The 18023-nt window shown below is 38.7% G+C and overlaps 1 protein-coding gene across 10 annotated transcripts in view; it reads left to right on the forward strand.

Moving 5' to 3' along the window:
• LOC129240267 (IQ and AAA domain-containing protein 1-like) overlaps positions 1 to 18023 on the forward strand; it is a 157893-nt gene that overhangs the window by 40593 nt on the left and 99277 nt on the right. For all 10 annotated transcript variants that reach the window (XR_008582055.1, XR_008582054.1, XR_008582056.1 and 7 more), the window contains one exon: positions 10015 to 10172. Coding sequence is in view for 6 of the 10 variants with exons in the window: in XM_054875959.1 (XP_054731934.1) it covers positions 10015 to 10172 (158 nt within the window). In the remaining 4 variants the exon portion in view is untranslated. The remainder of the gene's footprint in view (positions 1 to 10014; positions 10173 to 18023) is intronic.

Here is an 18023-nt window from a genome sequence, read left to right on the forward strand (position 1 = left end):
CGTCCTATCGACCAATCAGTTTGTTGCCGTGTTTGTCAAAATTATTTGAAAAAGTTTTGAGAAACAAAATGATGCCGTTTTTAAACGAACGTAATATAATCCCTCCACATCAGTTTGGTTTTCGAGAACAACATGGGACAATCGAGCAAGTAAATCGGTTAACTGCGGAAATAAGAAAATGTTTTGAACTTAAAAAATACTGTTCAGCAATTTTTATAGATGTGGCACAGGCATTTGACAAAGTTTGGCATGAGGGTCTCATACATAAAATAAAACGCTGTTTGCCACCTATTACACACAAAGTTCTGGAATCGTACTTAACAAACAGACAATTCAGAGTAAAATGCAACGATTATGTGACTCATGAATATGAAATTGAAGCTGGTGTCCCTCAAGGCAGTGTACTAGGCCCAATTTTGTATTTAATTTATACTTCTGATCTGCCCGAGTGCGATAGTTTGACTATATCTACATTCGCTGACGACACCGCTGTGCTTAGTTCTCAAAATGATCCGTCTCTGGCATCTAGAGAGCTAAATAAATATCTCAGACTTTTAGAAAAGTGGCTGAAAAAATGGAGAATAAAAGTGAACGAAATAAAAAGTAAACACGTCACATTTTCGCTTAGAAGAGGAGACTGTCCCTCGGTTACCCTTAACAACGTACGCATACCACAGTCTGATCACGTCACATACCTTGGCGTTCACCTAGATAGGCGTTTAACATGGAGACGCCACATCGAGGCAAAGCGGCTTAATATGAGAATCAAAGCTTCAAACCTTCACTGGCTAATTAATGAGCAATCAAGATTGAGCCTTGACTGTAAAGTCCTCTTGTACAAGGCAATTTTGAAACCAATTTGGACTTATGGAATCCAATTGTGGGGAACGGCCAGCAGTTCCAGTATCGATCTTATACAGAGAGCACAGTCGAAAATTTTAAGAACCATAACTGGAGCGCCGTGGTATATAAGAAACGACAACATCCATAGGGACCTAGATGTACCGATGGTGAAGGAAGTATTCAAAAAAGTTCGTGAAAACTATCAGTTGAAATTGCAAGATCACCCGAACCCGTTCGCACGTCAACTCCTGAGTACGCAACATACGACCAGGCTTCGAAGAAATGACCTACCACCCCGATGAGTAGAGGGCCATTTGATAATTCTTTATTGTAGAAAATGAGATAAAATAAAATTTTTCTTTTTAGTTCTAAGATTTGAATACTTATTGTGAGGCCTTTGAAAAGGCAGATTCAATAAACAAATAAAAAGTTAAAAAAAAAAAAAAAAAAAATTGATATCTTTCGGGACACCCTCTACAAATGTAAAAATACCTTAAAAACCACCAAATATTAAATTCCAAGCCAATCTGAGTTGATTTAGAAGTTCCGACTTGAGCCTAAACTTAAGAAAATCATCGATTTTCAAAAAGTACAATCACATAATGTAAAAAAGTGAGTTAGATAAATATAATTTTTTTCTTCATTTCAATCATCATTGCAATCATTCGATTAGATTTAAGTGTTTCCACTCTACTGATGATCAGAATCGCTTGAAAATGAAGGTTAAAGGAAAGTGAAGGTTAATATTTAAAAAATTAAGCAAAAAGGAGCTAAACTTTAATTCTCTAAAAATCAGTATCCTACATTTAAAAAATATGTAAGTGTAAACACTTCAGTAAGTGCTTATATAACTTCTTGCAATGATTTAGTTTTCTGATATTCTGATGATCTAACTAGGTTTTCAATTTTTTTTTTGCAGAGTGCACTTGCGCACTCAAAAAAGAATCTTATTGTTGTGATTATTCTTAAAAAAATGAAGTTCAAAATAAACTTCTTTTTTTTTTGGCATCTCTCTTAGCATTTAGTGTTGTAATTTCTATCTTTTGCTGTACGCTGGTTACATTGATATCACTAAGCCGAATAGCTGAATGCTTCTGAAATTCTATCATTGGTCGGCTACTTGATCGTTTCATTTTATAATATTTTAAGTTAATTTCTTAATGAATGTTCGATTTTGATTATACTTTCAGGATTTTTGTGGTTGTAGTTTTCGGGTATCGTCTGCAAACATAACATTTGTAAACACTGCCCGTGTTTTCACGTTCGTGGAATCGTTCATTCCTTTTTTCTTGCATCTCGAAACTTCTATTCGACCTTTTCCACTGACTGATTGAATTTAGTGCGCGTGTGTGATCGTCAAACTATTATAAAGTGCAATTTACGTTCTAATGTTTCTTGTGTTCCACTTAAAGCGGAAAATAAAGGGTGGTTAAGTTTCAAGGGCCGGTGTTGATGTTGAATAAAATACAATTTTTTTAGGAAACTATTGTCATTTTTCTCTATTATGATAATATTGGTATAGCTCAATTACGTATGGAATAAAATATCGGCCAAATGGCCGCCGCGGCCTCGGCGGCACACCTCCATCCGATGGTCCAAATTTTCGGTGAAGCTGAGGCATAATTGAGGTTCTATGCCGTTAATGCACAGATTATCTCATCTGATCTTGGCGGCCAATTGACATCGGCGCGACGTGAGATTATTCGGTCATCAAATTTTTCGCGCAAAAGAGACATTGTTTCGTTAGCTGTGTGACAAGTGGCACCGTCTTGTTGAAATCACATATCGTCCACATCCATATCTTCCAATTCGGGCCATAAAAAGTTCGTTATCATCTCACAATAGCGAACACTATTCACAGTAATTGCCTGACCGGCCTCATTTTGGAAAAAATACGGCTCAATGATGTCGCCGGCCCATAAACCGCACCAGTCACCCTTTGTGTGTGCATTGGTTTTTCGGCAATCTCTGCTTATTGACGAATCCACTAAGCTGAAAATGTGCCTCATCACTGAAGATGATTTTTTTCGAAAATTGGTCATTCACTGTTGCCATTTCCTGCCAATATGTTGACCATTGACGACGCTTGAAATGGTCAAGCGGCTTTAGTTCTTGAGTCAATTGCACCTTGTAAGCGTGTAAATGCAAGTCTTTATCCATAATGTTCATCAACGACGAGAGTGAGAGGTGCAATTGTTGGGCACGACGACGAGTTGAGGTGGACGGCTCTTCAACCACACTATCGCGAACAGCAGCAATATTTTCTGCAGTACGAGCTGTACAAGCATGCACTGGTGTTTTCACATCTCCTACAGACCCGGTTTTCTCAAACTTTTGCACAAATTTTCCGATTGTATGCACATTTGGACGATTAAATTGACCAAAAAAATTACGAAGTGCGCGATATGCATTTTGATTTGAACGCCCGTTTTCATAATAAGCCTGAATAACTTTAACGCGTTGCTCGATTGTGTATCTTTCCATGGTTAAAATTGAGTTAGTCTGAAATTGATATTTAACCACCCTTTATAATTATTAAATGGCGAAGTTACGTTCTACTTCGGAAATTTATTTATTGGGATTTGAGACTCCACAAATACTTGGCCCCAAATTGCCATCAAAAAAATAAACATTGTCTGTTTTTCCTTCAATCATCGTACTGTAAAATTAACTATTCGTGCAAGTGCAAATTTAGCTGTAAAAGAAGTGTGAATATCCTGTTCCAAAAGAACAACATTGTATAGAAAAAGTGGAAAAGCATTATCATGAATGGCAAATTCTTCAAAATAATAAAAATTAAAATTTGGAGAAAATGGAGTTTGTTAATGAACTGGATGATCCTTTCGATATCGCACACATGGATGCTCTATCTATGATGAAGGATGGAACTAATAAATCTTTTCTTTTTTGACAACGTGAGAAAGGGCGTCGATGATGTATGCTTGGGATTAATAAAACAGCAATTCAAAAAGATAAACAAAAATTACATCGATTGAATGTAGAAGAAAGCCGGAAGCGAAATCATATTGATGAAAGTAATAAGTTAATAGGAATCAGTTTTCAAGGTATTAACAATGAGTATTTAATTTGATGTTTAATTAATTTAATTCACTCAATGTTATGTAATGTTGATTAATGTAATTTTGATTAAATCAAGGAATTTTTTCTTCGTCCGAAAGCGATATCGACGATGATCCGAAACTGTGAACGACGACGCCCTCACCAGGGTAGTGGGCAATTGCAGCAGCTCGCCTCATCTAACAATAGCTAGCGCGGGTCTGATAAATAGCATAACGTGGCGACCTATGCTATCGCTTGCATCAGACCATTTGCACATTATCGTCTCGATTGAGAGACCTGCCGACTTCGTTTCCGCGAACCACCGCTCCTATTTTAACTTTAAAAATGCTAATTGGGCCGGCTTCGCGGAATTCACTGAAGGCACCTTCGCCGCTCTTCCCATCCCCACCGATGTGCGCGCAGGCGAATGCGCATTCCCCAAAGTGCTCACAGCTGCTGCGGCTCTCTTCATTCCTGCTGGAAGGTTCATGGACATTCGTCCCCATTTCCCTGCCGAAGCAGCCAGTTTAGCAAACGAGCGTGACCACCTACGCCAGGTCGATCCCGGGGATCCCCGCATAAGGGATCTCAATTTGGAGATCCTGCAACTGGTAGATCAGCATAAGCGGACTAAATGGGTTGGGCACTTGAAGACCTGTAACCTCACCTCTGGGGTGAGTAAGTTCTGGTCCACCGTTATGTCCCTGTCGAACCCGACGAAGCACAACGACAAAGTCGCTATCATCCTCAATGGTTGCACTTCGTCGGAACCGAAGAGATGTGCGAGCTACTTTAGCCGACTTTTTATACTGCATCCTCCGGCCGACAGAACCAAGCGTCGTGCTACCAGAAGGCTGCACAAATTGACGAACGACAGTGCGCCGCTTGCTTTCTCCAGTGATGAGGTTCAGGGGGCCATCAACAAATCCAAATCATCAAAAGCCATTGGCCCTGACGGACTGAACACGCTGATGCTGAAGCACCTGGGTCCATTGGGAGTAGGATTTCTCACAAGGCTCTTCAATATGTCCTTGGCCACTCTCATCATCCCTGACAAGTGGAAAGCAGGGAGAGTGGTCCCACTACTGAAACCTGGGAAAATCGTAGTGAAGACACTTGGGGCCCCACATCAGCATGGTTTCCGACGAGTGTATGGCCCTACCACTGCACTCACCGTCATAAACGCCCAGATAAACCGCGGGCTTAACCAAAACCGCCCCTGCGAGAGGACTGCCCTAGTAAAGTTGGACTTGAAGAAGGCTTTCGATACAGTCAGCCATTCACCGTTACTAGATGATATTTAGCAGTCGACACTCCCGCCAGGGCTGAAGAGGTGGTCCGCCAACTTGTCAGTATTTTTGGTGACAATCCTTGACATCTAAGCAGAGGAAGATCAATCAAGTTGTTCCGCAGAGTGGTGTTCTTTCACCCTTGCTGTTCAATTTCCACATCTCGAAACTCCCCAGCCAGCAGAGGGAGTCTCCCTGGTCTCATACGCTGACGACTGTACGATAATGCCGTCGGGTAATGACATCGATGGCCTGTGCTCAAAAGTGAACAACTACCTCACCGACCTTTCTCGCTTTTCCACTGCGAGAAATCTTCAATTTTCCCCCACTAAGTCCACCACCTGGACAAAGGAGGTTAAACTGGCCCTCAAGTTAAAAGTCGATGGTACAACAATTCCGACGGTAAACAATCCCAAAATTTTGGGTGTAACCTTCGACAGTTTGCTCTCTTTCTCTGCGCACCCAACCGCAATTGCCGCTAAAGTCGCAACAGGGTCCTCAAATAACTCGCCGGTAGCACTTGGGGCAAAGACAAAGAATTGTTGCTATCGATATTAAAGGCAATTGGCCTGCCGGTTCTAAACTATGGTTCGCCTCTCTGGTCGCCTGGAACCAGTGACACGCAGAGGATAAAGCTCCAAACATGCCAAAACGCTGCCATTCGGACAGCGTCGCGTTGCCTCCTTATGTCCTCAATACAACACCTTCACGACGAGGCCAATATGCTTCCTGTTAAGGAGCATAACAAACTGCTCAGCAAGCAGTTCCTGTTAGGGTGCTACCACAGAGCCGCCTCCCAGGCAAGTCAGGAGACACCTACTACACTAAGCCGACGAGATCAAGAACAAAACAAGCAGACATCTACTGGACCAGACAGTGTTTGGACAGACATTAAACGACATTCACGACTGTTACCACCTTCATAAGCTTCCAGTGAATGCCGCGATCGGAGTCCAACCACCACCCATAGCAGAATAAAAGCTTCAGCTTCAATAACGTTCTGGATATTGTAGCAGGTTAAACTTCTACTTGTCGGAGTCAATTCTCCGACATAACAAACATATGTCCGGCATGTGAAGGCACCCCGTACGACACTAGCCACCTTTTCACATACCCTTTAAAACCGGCTCATATAACACTAAAAAAGTCGATTGAAAATATCTACATGTTTAAAAACAATTTTAAGGTACGAAAAAATTGAATTTTTAAATTGTTTTTATTTTGTACCAGCTTTAACCCGCGGCCCCGCTCGCGTAGGAGTAATTTTGAGGGATTTAGGATATGTATGTAAAAGAATTACAAACAACAATTTCATAGAAAATAATTTTTTATAAATTTTTTGTTTTTTGGTAGGACTGTAATAAGCTTACATGGCAAATTTCAGCGTGATATGTCACATAGTTTGTTTTCTGTGCTACTGTAAATAAGTCAAGCTCGAGTGTGTTCTTCAAATTTAACGATGGAAATTCAAAGAATTTGTTTGAAATTTGTCTTTTTGATACATGGCCGGCTCGCCTCGGAGGAGTACGGTCAGGGGCTTAGCTATCTGTGAATAATCCCTTATGAATCTCCTGTAGTACCCGGACATTCCTAAAAAGGACCTTAGTTCTTTTAAATTACGGAGAACCGGAAATTGTGCTACAGCTTCTACCTTTTTGCGATTTTTTCCTGTGGGAGTAATGACGTATCCTAGGAATTCAACTTCTTCTTTTGCAAATTCGCACTTATCCAACTGTACTTTCATGTTAGCTTTTTCTAACGATCTAAATACTAAGTCGATATTATTCAGATGTTCTTCTTCAGTTTTCCCGAATATAATCACATCGTCGATGTAAACATAGCACCTGATGCCAATGTGTTGCCGGAGGATATCGTTCAGAGCTCTTTGGAATATCGACGGAGCATTCTTTAGTCCGAATGGTAGTCGCAGAAATTCGTGTTTCCCGTTATTCACAGAAAATGCTGTCTTTTCTATGTCAGACTCTCGAAGTGGTATCTGATGAAAACCGCTTTTAAGGTCGATAACCGTAAACAGCTTATTATTTCCGAGGTTTGCTAGGACCTCGTTAATTTCTGGTATAGGGTATTTGCCGGGAATGGTGATTGCTTTGAGTTTTCGATAATCGATCACCATTCGGTATTTCTTTTTTCCGGATGCATCTGTCTTTTTGTCAACGATCCAAACGGATGAGTTGTAAGGAGATTTTGATCTTCTAATTATACCATCATCAAGAAGTTCTTCTATTTGTCGTTCGATTTTTTCCTTAAGCGCCATTGGAGCTACCGTATAGGTGTGATATGTTCTTTACAACTTATTAGGTGGATGTGCTCGTTGGGTCGAGAGGGGACGTTTTGCTGCGAAATTATTTTGGTTATTAACAGGTCCACGTCCATAGGGACAGGTGGTTTTGGTGGTAAATTGGGCCTATTAGCTTGGTTTGCACGTCCATAGGGACAGGTTGTTTTGGTGGTAAATTGGGCCTATTAGCTTGGTTTGCTTGATAATTAAATCCTATTCCATTTGTTCGAAATCCTTGATTATATTGGGGATAGTTATATCGGTTCGGTTGAGCAAATGATTGGTGAGGCCGAAAAGTTTGTGGTGCGAACGAGTTCTGTGGATATTTACTTGGTTGTCGATTGGTTGTTTGTTGCCTTGGTGTCAAATTCGTCATGGGCGTTGCGAAATAAGTTAATTCGGGATAGAAAGGTCGGTTGTTATAGTGGTTCATAGTATGCCGAAGAGGACGTGAAGGCGTGTTATTAAAAGATCTGTTCACAGTATGCGCGTAGTTCATATTGTCCAATTTCTGACACAAATGCCATGCTTGTGGTAAAGTGATTGGCTCGCGAATACTGAGGTGCCTAGGTAAATCTCCGTTAAGTCCGCGGATGAAAGTGTCAAGAGCTTTATCTCTGTATGAGTTTGTCATGGCTCTAATGGACTCGTCGCTCAAGTCTAGACAAGATATTTTGTCCAGGATCAGGGATAGGTGTTGGTACATTTTTTGGTAAAATGTTGGTATGTCGTCGTGTCGTTGCGCCAAAGTGGTCATTTGGTATTCGAGTGTACCAATGTCTCTTTTGACTGAGTAGTGCACCATCAGACATTTTTGGTATTTGTGTCCAGTCCAGAGGAGTGCTATAAGATTCTAAGGCGGTATCGGCATCGCCAATAATTTTGTACCGTATGGTATGCAAGATGGCAAAGTACCTAGGTGTCTTTCAACTCCTCGTAGGCTTTAAAAATCCTATCTACCCTTTTTCGCCAGGAGCTGAATTCTCCTGTTCGTCCGGAGAATTCCCTAAGACATTTTACCATGTCCGGGATTCTGTCTAATTCGGTCACATTTAATAAAATCCCTAAGTTTTGGAGTACTCATTCTTTCGATACCAGTATGGTTGGAGGTGGACGGGTTGTCTGGGTTAGAATCTCCATAATCTGTCCTGAGCTGTTTTAATTGCTCTACTAATTCGTCTGCGATCCCTGGCATTTTCTATTTTTGTTTTGTTTTTGTTAAATTTAAAAAAAAAATATATTTTTTCCAAATTCTACAAATTTTTTTTTCTACTTTTTAACTTTTTCTTCAGTATTAAAAATCTATTTTTTTCTTTTCTCAAAATTTTCCAAAATATTCTTTTCAGTCTTTAATTCTTTAAAAATATCTATTTTTTCTTTCCTCAAATTTTACAAAATATGTTTTTTCCACTCTTTTATTGTTTAAGAAATTCAAATTTTACAAAATATTCATTTCACTCTTTAGTTCTTTAAAAATAACTATTTTTCTTTTCCTCAAATTTTACAAAACATTTTTTTCACTCTTTTATTCTTTAAGAAATTCAAATTTTACAAAATATTCTTTTCACTCTTTAATTCTTTAAAAATATCTATTTTTTTCCCCTCAAATTTTACAAAATATTTTTTTCCACTCTTTTATTCAAATTTGACGAATATTCTTTTCACTCCTTTAAAAAAAAAAACTAATTTTTATTTCACAATATTTTTTTGTAATTAATTAATTTTAAAGTCATCTTACATTAATGTCCAGTGCTGCATGTGGATGTTATTGGGCTCTTTGGTAACTTCCTTTTCCTTTTGTACTGGGGTCCTTCGGCGTCTCTGCTTTTCCACTTCGTCTCACGCTATTTGTCGTGTTTTTTTTCACTTTTTGATCTAGTTTATCACTCACGACGTTTCGCGTAGCCGTACTTTTTGATTTTCGGGCTTTGAGAACTTTGCGCGCGCTGGTCCCTGCTCGGGAGCCAGTTAAACTCTTTACTCTGGGAAAGAGTAAAAAAATAATAATTTTTTGGGGAGCTATGCTCCTTTATTGAGCTGCTATTAACCAACTGAAGTTCTTAACTATTTCTACCCTACTTATATCTAAATGTAGCCGCTGCCGCTCGATACTCTGCTGCTTTTGCCATTCCCATAGGAGGAGTTGTTTACTTTAACGTGAAAGAGCTTTATTAGAAAATATTTTTGTTTATTTTTTTAAAACGTTTTGTTTGTGTGTTCATGTGTGTTCTTACTACATATATACAACAAGTTTTATTCAGACCTTTTTTAAATTAAAACTTATGGCTAAATCTGAATTTCAATAAAAGTTCTAGTTTTGGTGTTCTTGCTTTTATTGCATTTATTGTTACCATTGAGTTATTTTTTCGTTAACGCAATAATGCAAGCGTCGACGATTCGTGATATTTTAACAGGCGAGGTTTTTTTGAGTTTAAAACAAATTTGTATAAAAAAGTAAATTTCGAAAAAATGTCGTTTGAATTGTACTTACATTGAAATTTGAAAAATTGTATATTATTTCAGTACCTTGGGCCCGGCTAAAGCTGATATTAAAATGGTTGTTCAAGAATGTATGCTTGGCTTGGGAGAATTTGCTGTGGATAAACCCAAATCACTTTGTTTGGCAGGACCTTTGAATAACGGAAAAAAATTACTTTCACAAATTATAGCATTTGAAACTGGTAAGTTATGATGCAAAAAACTACAACATGTCCGCTTATGTGTGACTACCGTTTAGTTGCCGATATAATAAGATATTTATGTAAATGAATACGTGTATATGTACATATATGAATGTACAAATGTATTAAAGCATTTCTGAACTATAAAAAGGTACTGGCACTGCCGAAGGCGGTTACATATTAGAGATAATTTCAGAGTTTCAGTATGTAATTGTTCGTTAGAAATGAAGGAAGACCGAACAGTAGGTGACTGACTTAGAATGGGCGGCTGCACAAACAGATGGGAAAACTGTCAAACTCTTCAGAGGGCAACGGGAAACCCCTGGAGTGCCTATTACCCCATTAAAATCATGCAATTGAACAAATAATGAAAGTACAACCACAACAACGGCCCTCAGTCTCCGGCAAATATATGGTGATAAGAATCCCCGGAGGTAAAACAAACAAACATCTCAATATTGATACCTGGAACGTCCGCAGTCTCTATGAGGCTGGAAAACTAACCAACAAACTTTCAGAAATTAATCGATTAAATATAGACTTCAAGCATATAGACTTCAAGGATGTCTATATTTAAATAATTAATTTAAGCGATAAATGCTGGTCGGACTGCGGTGAATTTAAATCAGTGATTCAAGATTCGTTACCTATTTCTATGTCATAGACATGCTTTGAATCACCGCGGCTGAAGTTCTTCAACATTTCTTTACATCAATCGACTCGAGCTCTTTTTTTGGGCAATTGCCAAATTATGCGGTATCCAACGAGAACAAATCTTATTGATGACCAAATGTTCAAGCAATATCGAACGCATGCTGATTCCACTAATGCGCTTTAGTTTGCGATATGTCACATGACAATCTTGCGTTATCAATCGATTGCTTCTGACACAACAACCGTTTTTTGACGGTATTCACGAAATTCATCCTGCAAGGATCGACGGCAACTTTGGAACTCGTTGTACCAGTATTTCACAATGGCTAACTGTTTTTCAACGCCAAAAGTCGAAGTAATAAATCATCGCACGAAAATATTTGCAATGTGAAGATGTTCGGTTTTTTAAAATTGCTTTTTTATTATAAAGGGTGGTTGAATTTCAAGGGTCGATGTTGAATGTGAACCACACCTAAACGTCAAGTTTTTTCTGCATTTCATTTGGCATTTTTCAATTTCAGACTAACTCAATTTGAACCATGGAAAGATACATAATCGAGTAATGGTCAGAATGGTGGCAGGGAATGCCATCAATGAATGACCAATTTTCGAAGAAAATCATCTTTAGTGATGAGGCACATTTTCTCCTCAGTGGATTTGTCAATAAGCAGAATTGCCGCATTTGGGGCGAATGATAATCCAAGAGTGATTGCCGAAAAACCAATGCACCCACAAAGAGTGACTGTTTGGTGCGGTTTATGGGCCGGCGGCATCATTGAGCCGTATTTTTTTCAAAATGAGGCCGGTCAGACAGTTACTGTGAATAGTGTTTGCTATCGTAAGATGATAACGAACTTTTTATGGCCCACATTGGAAGATATTGATGTGGACGATATGTGGTTTCAACAGGACGGTGCCACTTGTCACACAGCTAACGAAACAATGTCTCTTTTGCGCTAAAAATTTGATGACCGAATAATCTCACGTCGCGCCGATGCCAATTGGCCGCCAAGAGCATGTGATTTGACACCGTTGGACTTCTTTCTTTGAGGTTATTTGAAATAAAAGGTGTACGTCGATAAGCCAGCAACAATTCCAGAGCTAAAGGATGAGATAATTCGGCACATTAACGGCATAGAACCTCAATTATGCCACAGCGTCATCGAAAATTTGAACCGTCGGATGGAGGTGTGCCGCCGATGCCGCGGCGGCCATTTGGCCGATATTTTGTTCCATACGTAATTGAGCCATACCAGTATTATCATAGTAAAGAGAAGTGCCAAAAAGATAAAAAAAATTGTATTTTATTCAAAATCAACACCGGCCCTTAAAACTTAACCATCCTTTATAACTAGCTCTACCCGGTGCGCGTTGCTACGCCAACAACTTAAATAAATTTAAGAAAAATAACTTTAAAGAAAAATCAGTACACAAATACATTCTAAACCATTTTATTGATTTTGTTTATTTCGAAAAAAATGTGACATTACAAAGTTTAGATTCAATTTGATGTTTATTGAAGTTCTGTGGGATACACAATATTTCTTGTTTTTCCATCTGGTGCGTAGACGAATAATGCAGAAGGTTTTGCGACACGTGAGCAAGCCACATAGAGCTGTCCATGGGAGAAGCATGTATTCTCCAAATTTAATCCACACACTTGTAACGATTGTTCTTGTGCTTTGTTAATAGTCATTGCGAAAGAAAGTCGCACCGGGAACTGTAAACGTTTGAATTCGAATGGCATTTCTGTCGGGATCATTGGGATACGTGGCAACAGTACGTCTTCACCTTTTAATTTTCCAGTCAAAATTGTTGCCTCGATAACATTGTTCATCATTTTCTTGACTGAGAGTCTGGTTCCGTTGCAAAGTCGTGGTGTATTTATGTTTCGAAGAAGAATGATGTGTACAATGTTGACAACCTCGTCTTGATTCTCCACAGTATCGATGGACTTATATGTTGTCGTTTCACTGGGTATTCCATGCTGAATGGTGAAGTTGATGGTATTGACATCGATGTTTTTGACTGCTAATATCGGTTGAACGGGGCAGAAGTATGTGGCATCAATGAACATATTCTACAAACCTTCTCCGTGGAAAACTACATATATTATATATATTATATATACCAATTTTTATAATAATCTGTCCAGTAATTTTTGAGTTCATCGGTGACATACAGACAAACATTCATTTTTATATATATATAACATATATATAAGATTTCAGCTTTAAAATTCTATTTGGTATAATATTGGTAGTCGAAACGTCAAAATACGGTCATAGATGTCGTTGTAATCATCTATCTCCAGTTTTTCGCCAAGAAACCACAAAAGTTTTACACTGATGGAATAATGTCTCTAGAAGAAAAATGGCAAAAGGTGGTCGACCAAAATGGTACATATTTGATTTAATAAAGTTCATAAATATAAAAAAATGAGTTGAAGTTTGATTAGAAATACGAAAAGATTTTTTCGACTACCCAATATAAAATTGAGTGACGATTTGAAGGTAACCAAGACTTAGACTTAACTTAGTTTTCATAGAAATTTAGAGCTTGTTATTCTGCACGTCATCACAATTGCACCAGCATATGGTATTTTCGATCGTTCATGTTTGCAATATTTTGTGTGCTTTGCCTTTATTTTCGCTTTGACGCTTTTTCATGTCTACGACAATTTTTCCAAAAAAAAACAATTGCTATTAGTGGTCGGGTTTACCACCTATCGGGCAGCTTCGAATTGCGATAGCTGTCACAATTAGGCAGGTGCCATACAGCACAGAGGAGTATAGCGTCTGATACTTGGTAGTTGCCGGTCAGAGCGATCCAACTTCCGGCAGGATCAGCGGTCACCAATTACAACGGGCTATAGTCGCAGAACCCTCGGACACTCTGAGACTGAGGAGTCAACCGACTGCGGGAGGATCAAACTCACAATTCTAGCGCCATTCGGACACCTCAGTGGCGAGGATGATCTGAAGAGGGCTGGGTTGAGTGGCGCGGGGTAAAATAGATCCTGCGTTATTTGGGTGTGGTAAAACCTAAGGCTGCCGCCGTAGTGGAATGGGATGTACGCGCCAATTATATATATATATATATATACTAGCAGAAGAAGCTCGGCCAAACACCAATTATATACATATATATATATATATATATATGTATATATGTATATGTATATATATATAACTCCAGAACCAGCTAGTAAACAATCAGCGGATTCCATACCCGTTACAAAGCAGAAGCAACAGGTATTCAACTCCAAGATGTAAGCGGCACATCCACCATCGTCCACCGACAGCACATGAATTACTCGGACGCTCTCAAAGGCATTCGTCTGGCAGTGCTGCCAAAAAGCAATCCTGCAACTGGACATAAAAAGGGGAACCTGTCAAGGTATAATTCCCAAGACTCATTCGGGAAAATAACTGGGAGCGGCATAGATACCCACGACGTAGAAGCTATTGGAGGAGCTGGATCTTAGAAAATCTGATAGTGCTTCGATGGTATCATTTGCGATATAATTATATATGTAAGCCTGACAAAGAGATGGTATGATGAGGTGGGTTAGAATATAGATCACTCCGCCATCTTTCCCTTCACCAGAAAAATATCTTTACCAAGAATGAGAGATTTCAATATGAACGGAGTGGCTATTGAAATGGCTTTATCCTGGACGCCAAGCTTAACTGAAACAGAAATGCCCAAAGCAATTAAAGCTTCACAGTGCGCAAACGATTATCAGAGAAATCCTGTGCTTATAGGTCAAAAATTCTGAAATGGATGTACACCATGATAATTAGGCCAAGGAAAAAATATCGAGCGGTTGCTTGGGAGCTGCCTTTCTACATATAAAGGGTGATTTTTTAGCTATTATCTTTTTAAACAGTTGGCTTAAACAGCTGACGCACGTTTCGTGTTTTGTTTCACCGTCAAACATCTTCAGTTTGGTTTATAATTTAACCACGAATCGTCTTACAAACGAACAACGCTTGCAAATCATTGAATTTTATTATAAAAATACGTGTTCTGTTAAGAAACTTTAAAGTCGAAGTTAATTTTTGGATCAATGTGTACGTAAATAAGCAAAATTGTCGATTTTGGAGTGAAGATCACCCAGAAAAATTGCAAGAGCTACCAATGTATCCAGAAAAAGTCACAGTTTGGTGCGGTTTATGGGCTTGAGGTATCATTGGACCGTACTTCTTCAAAGATGCTGCGAATCGTAACGTAACTGTGAATGATGAGCGCTACCGTGAAATGATATCCAACTTTTTTTTTGCCCAAAAGAGAGCTTGACTTGCATGACATGTGGTTTCAGCGGACAGACCGTGCGATATAATGCCTTTAGATTATTTTTTGTGGGGCTATGTTAAAGCTCATGTCTATTCAGACAAGCCGGCCAACACCCATAAAGGATCTAAGCGCCAATTACACATATATTACTTATAGTTCGGGGAAAAAGAAATCCATTATTTTTGCATAAAATTGTTTTATGGTCGATCTTTAGCTCCTGGGCGTTGCTACAACTATTAACATGCCAGTCAACTTCGATTATTTCTGTTATTTTATCGACATTATTGGATTTAACATCAAAAATTACTGAACGGAATCGACGAAACAAAATTGAACGTTACAGTATCAGCACCATAAACACCATTCACAGTTTCATCGACTTGGATTGCATTTTCGAAGAAAAGCTGTAAAATGTACTGAACTCAAAACTGAATGGCACAAACATGGAACAAAGAGAAAACAAACGAGTTTTTAGAATAAGCCGAATCCCACGTATAAAAATGTTTTCATCAGCTTTTTCACATTGACATTAAGAATGTGATAGAAACTTTGCTCTGAGCATTCTCGAATATTTCCAACAGTGATTGCCATATGATTGGTCATATAACTGTTATAATACGTTCACATATGCATTAATCACCTATATATCCACCAAATTAATCTACCTGTTCACATGTGGCAGATTACCTGCAAAATCTACAATCAGCTGTCAATACTGTTTTGAGAGGTTTTTCTTCATAGAAATTATTTTGGTGGAATATTTCGGTGTTTTTGGTTTCTTTAATTATTATTAACGATATGAAGTAAATACAAGGAGAAGGAATAGCTAATTTAATTGCGCAATTAATTGGCTGCTAATAATAAACAGTTGGACGAAATTCGTATGCGACGTTTACTGAGGTTGCAAAAAATTTTGGCAGCAATGCGCATGGGATATTTAATATTACATTTTATAATAAGTAATAAGAGGATAAAACGTTTATAGACACAGGTTTTTTTTATGCTTCTCCTTACATTCGTAATAATAATTATCGATAACACAGAAAACACATTGCTGTATGTCGATAAGTATCGTTATTATCTAGGATTATTTTATAATCACCGGATTTACACACGGAGACATCTGGAAGGGAGACACTGGAAATTCTCTTTTCATGTCTCATTCGCGGCCACACGGGCAAAATTGTTTTCGGCAACATTTTGACGTTTACTACTTTAGCATCTTCTGGTTCGAATATATTCTACAACCCGCTGGCATGTAAAGGGAAAAACGTTCGACAACAATTTCTTAAATAATTATATATATATATTTTTTTTTTTGTTTGTTTTTTTTTTTTTATTTATTTAAAACTTTATTTTGTATTCTGTCTATACTTACAGTTCTTAGAAGACATTTTACAAATATTTGGTTACATTTAAGCGTGGCTTTGATTTTAGTATTAAAGGAATATTTCCAGTGAAATATCCTTTCTAATAATAGGACTATGTTTAAGTTCGTGCGGTTTTTTTTCGAAATTTGAAACTTTATTGACGTAAAATGGTTACAAATTTAATATTCAAAGTATTGTCCATCGCTTACTACTACTTTTTCCCATCTTTCTGGCAATTCACGGATTCCCTTTGTGAAAAATTCGGTCGGTTTTGCCGCAATCCACGAATCGATCCATTTTTTGACTTCATCGTAATTACGGAAGTGCTGGTCAGCCAGGCCATGTTGCATCGATCGGAAGAGATAGTAATCGGATGGCGCAAGGTCTGGACTATACGGCGGGTGGGGTAGGACATCCCATTTGAGCGTTTCTAAGTATGTTTTGACCACTTGTGCAACATGTGGCCGAGCATTGTCATGTTGCAAAATAACTTTGTCGTGTCTATCGGCGTATTGCGGCCGTTTTTCTCGCAGTGCTCGGCTCAAACGCATCAATTGTCGTCGGTAGACATCCCCCGTAATCGTTTCATTCGGTTTCAGTAGCTCATAATACACAACACCCAGCTGGTCCCACCAGATACACAGCATAACCTTCAGGCCATGAATATTCTGCGCCGACGTCGATGTTGAAGCATGGCCAGGGTATCCATACGTTGCCCGACGTTTTGGATTGTCGTAATGGACCCACTTTTCATCGCCAGTCACAATTCAATGCAAAAAACCCTTTCTTTTGTGCCGTTGAAGCAGTTGTTCGCATGCCATAAAACGGCGTTCAACGTCTCTTGGCTTCAATTCATACGGCACCCAATGGCCTACCTTTCGGATCATTCCCATGGCTTTTAAACGTTTGGAAATGATTGATTGATCAACTCCCAAAGTTTTTGCAACCTCTTCTTGCGTTTGAGCCGGATCTTGATCGAGCAATTCCTCCAATTCGGTATCCATGAACTTTGGCGGCGCACCCTCGCGTTCTTCGTCTTCCAAGCCAAAATCACCACTTTTAAAGCGTGCAAACCACTTCTGGCACGTTCGCACAGCTAGAGCATGCTCACCATAAACTTCCACAAAGATACGATGACTTTCGGCTGCTTTTTTCTTCATATTAAAATAATGAAGAAGAATTCCCCGCAAAAACACATTATTTGGCACGAAATTCGACATTTTCAAGTGTGGTAAAAATATTGTTGTTTACGCTTCAAATAAAAAACTTATACTGACGTTTGTGCCTTACGACAGTAGCTCTCCAATGAATGTTTGGAAATGTGGATCGATGGAATAATAATCAAGTTACGCCATCTGTTGTAAAACCGCACGAACTTATCGATAATTAAATATAATAATAAATAAATAAATTCAATATTTTATAGATGTCTCTTGGACGAGCTGAATTGGTGTTTTTCTTTTCAACCTTAAAAAGACACATGATGGTGACATGAGGGTAGAGGCCAGCTCATTTGGGTGCGATTGAA

The sequence above is a fragment of the Anastrepha obliqua genome, chromosome 3, assembly GCF_027943255.1.
Source record: "Anastrepha obliqua isolate idAnaObli1 chromosome 3, idAnaObli1_1.0, whole genome shotgun sequence".
In the NCBI taxonomy this organism is placed as follows: domain Eukaryota; kingdom Metazoa; phylum Arthropoda; class Insecta; order Diptera; family Tephritidae; genus Anastrepha; species Anastrepha obliqua.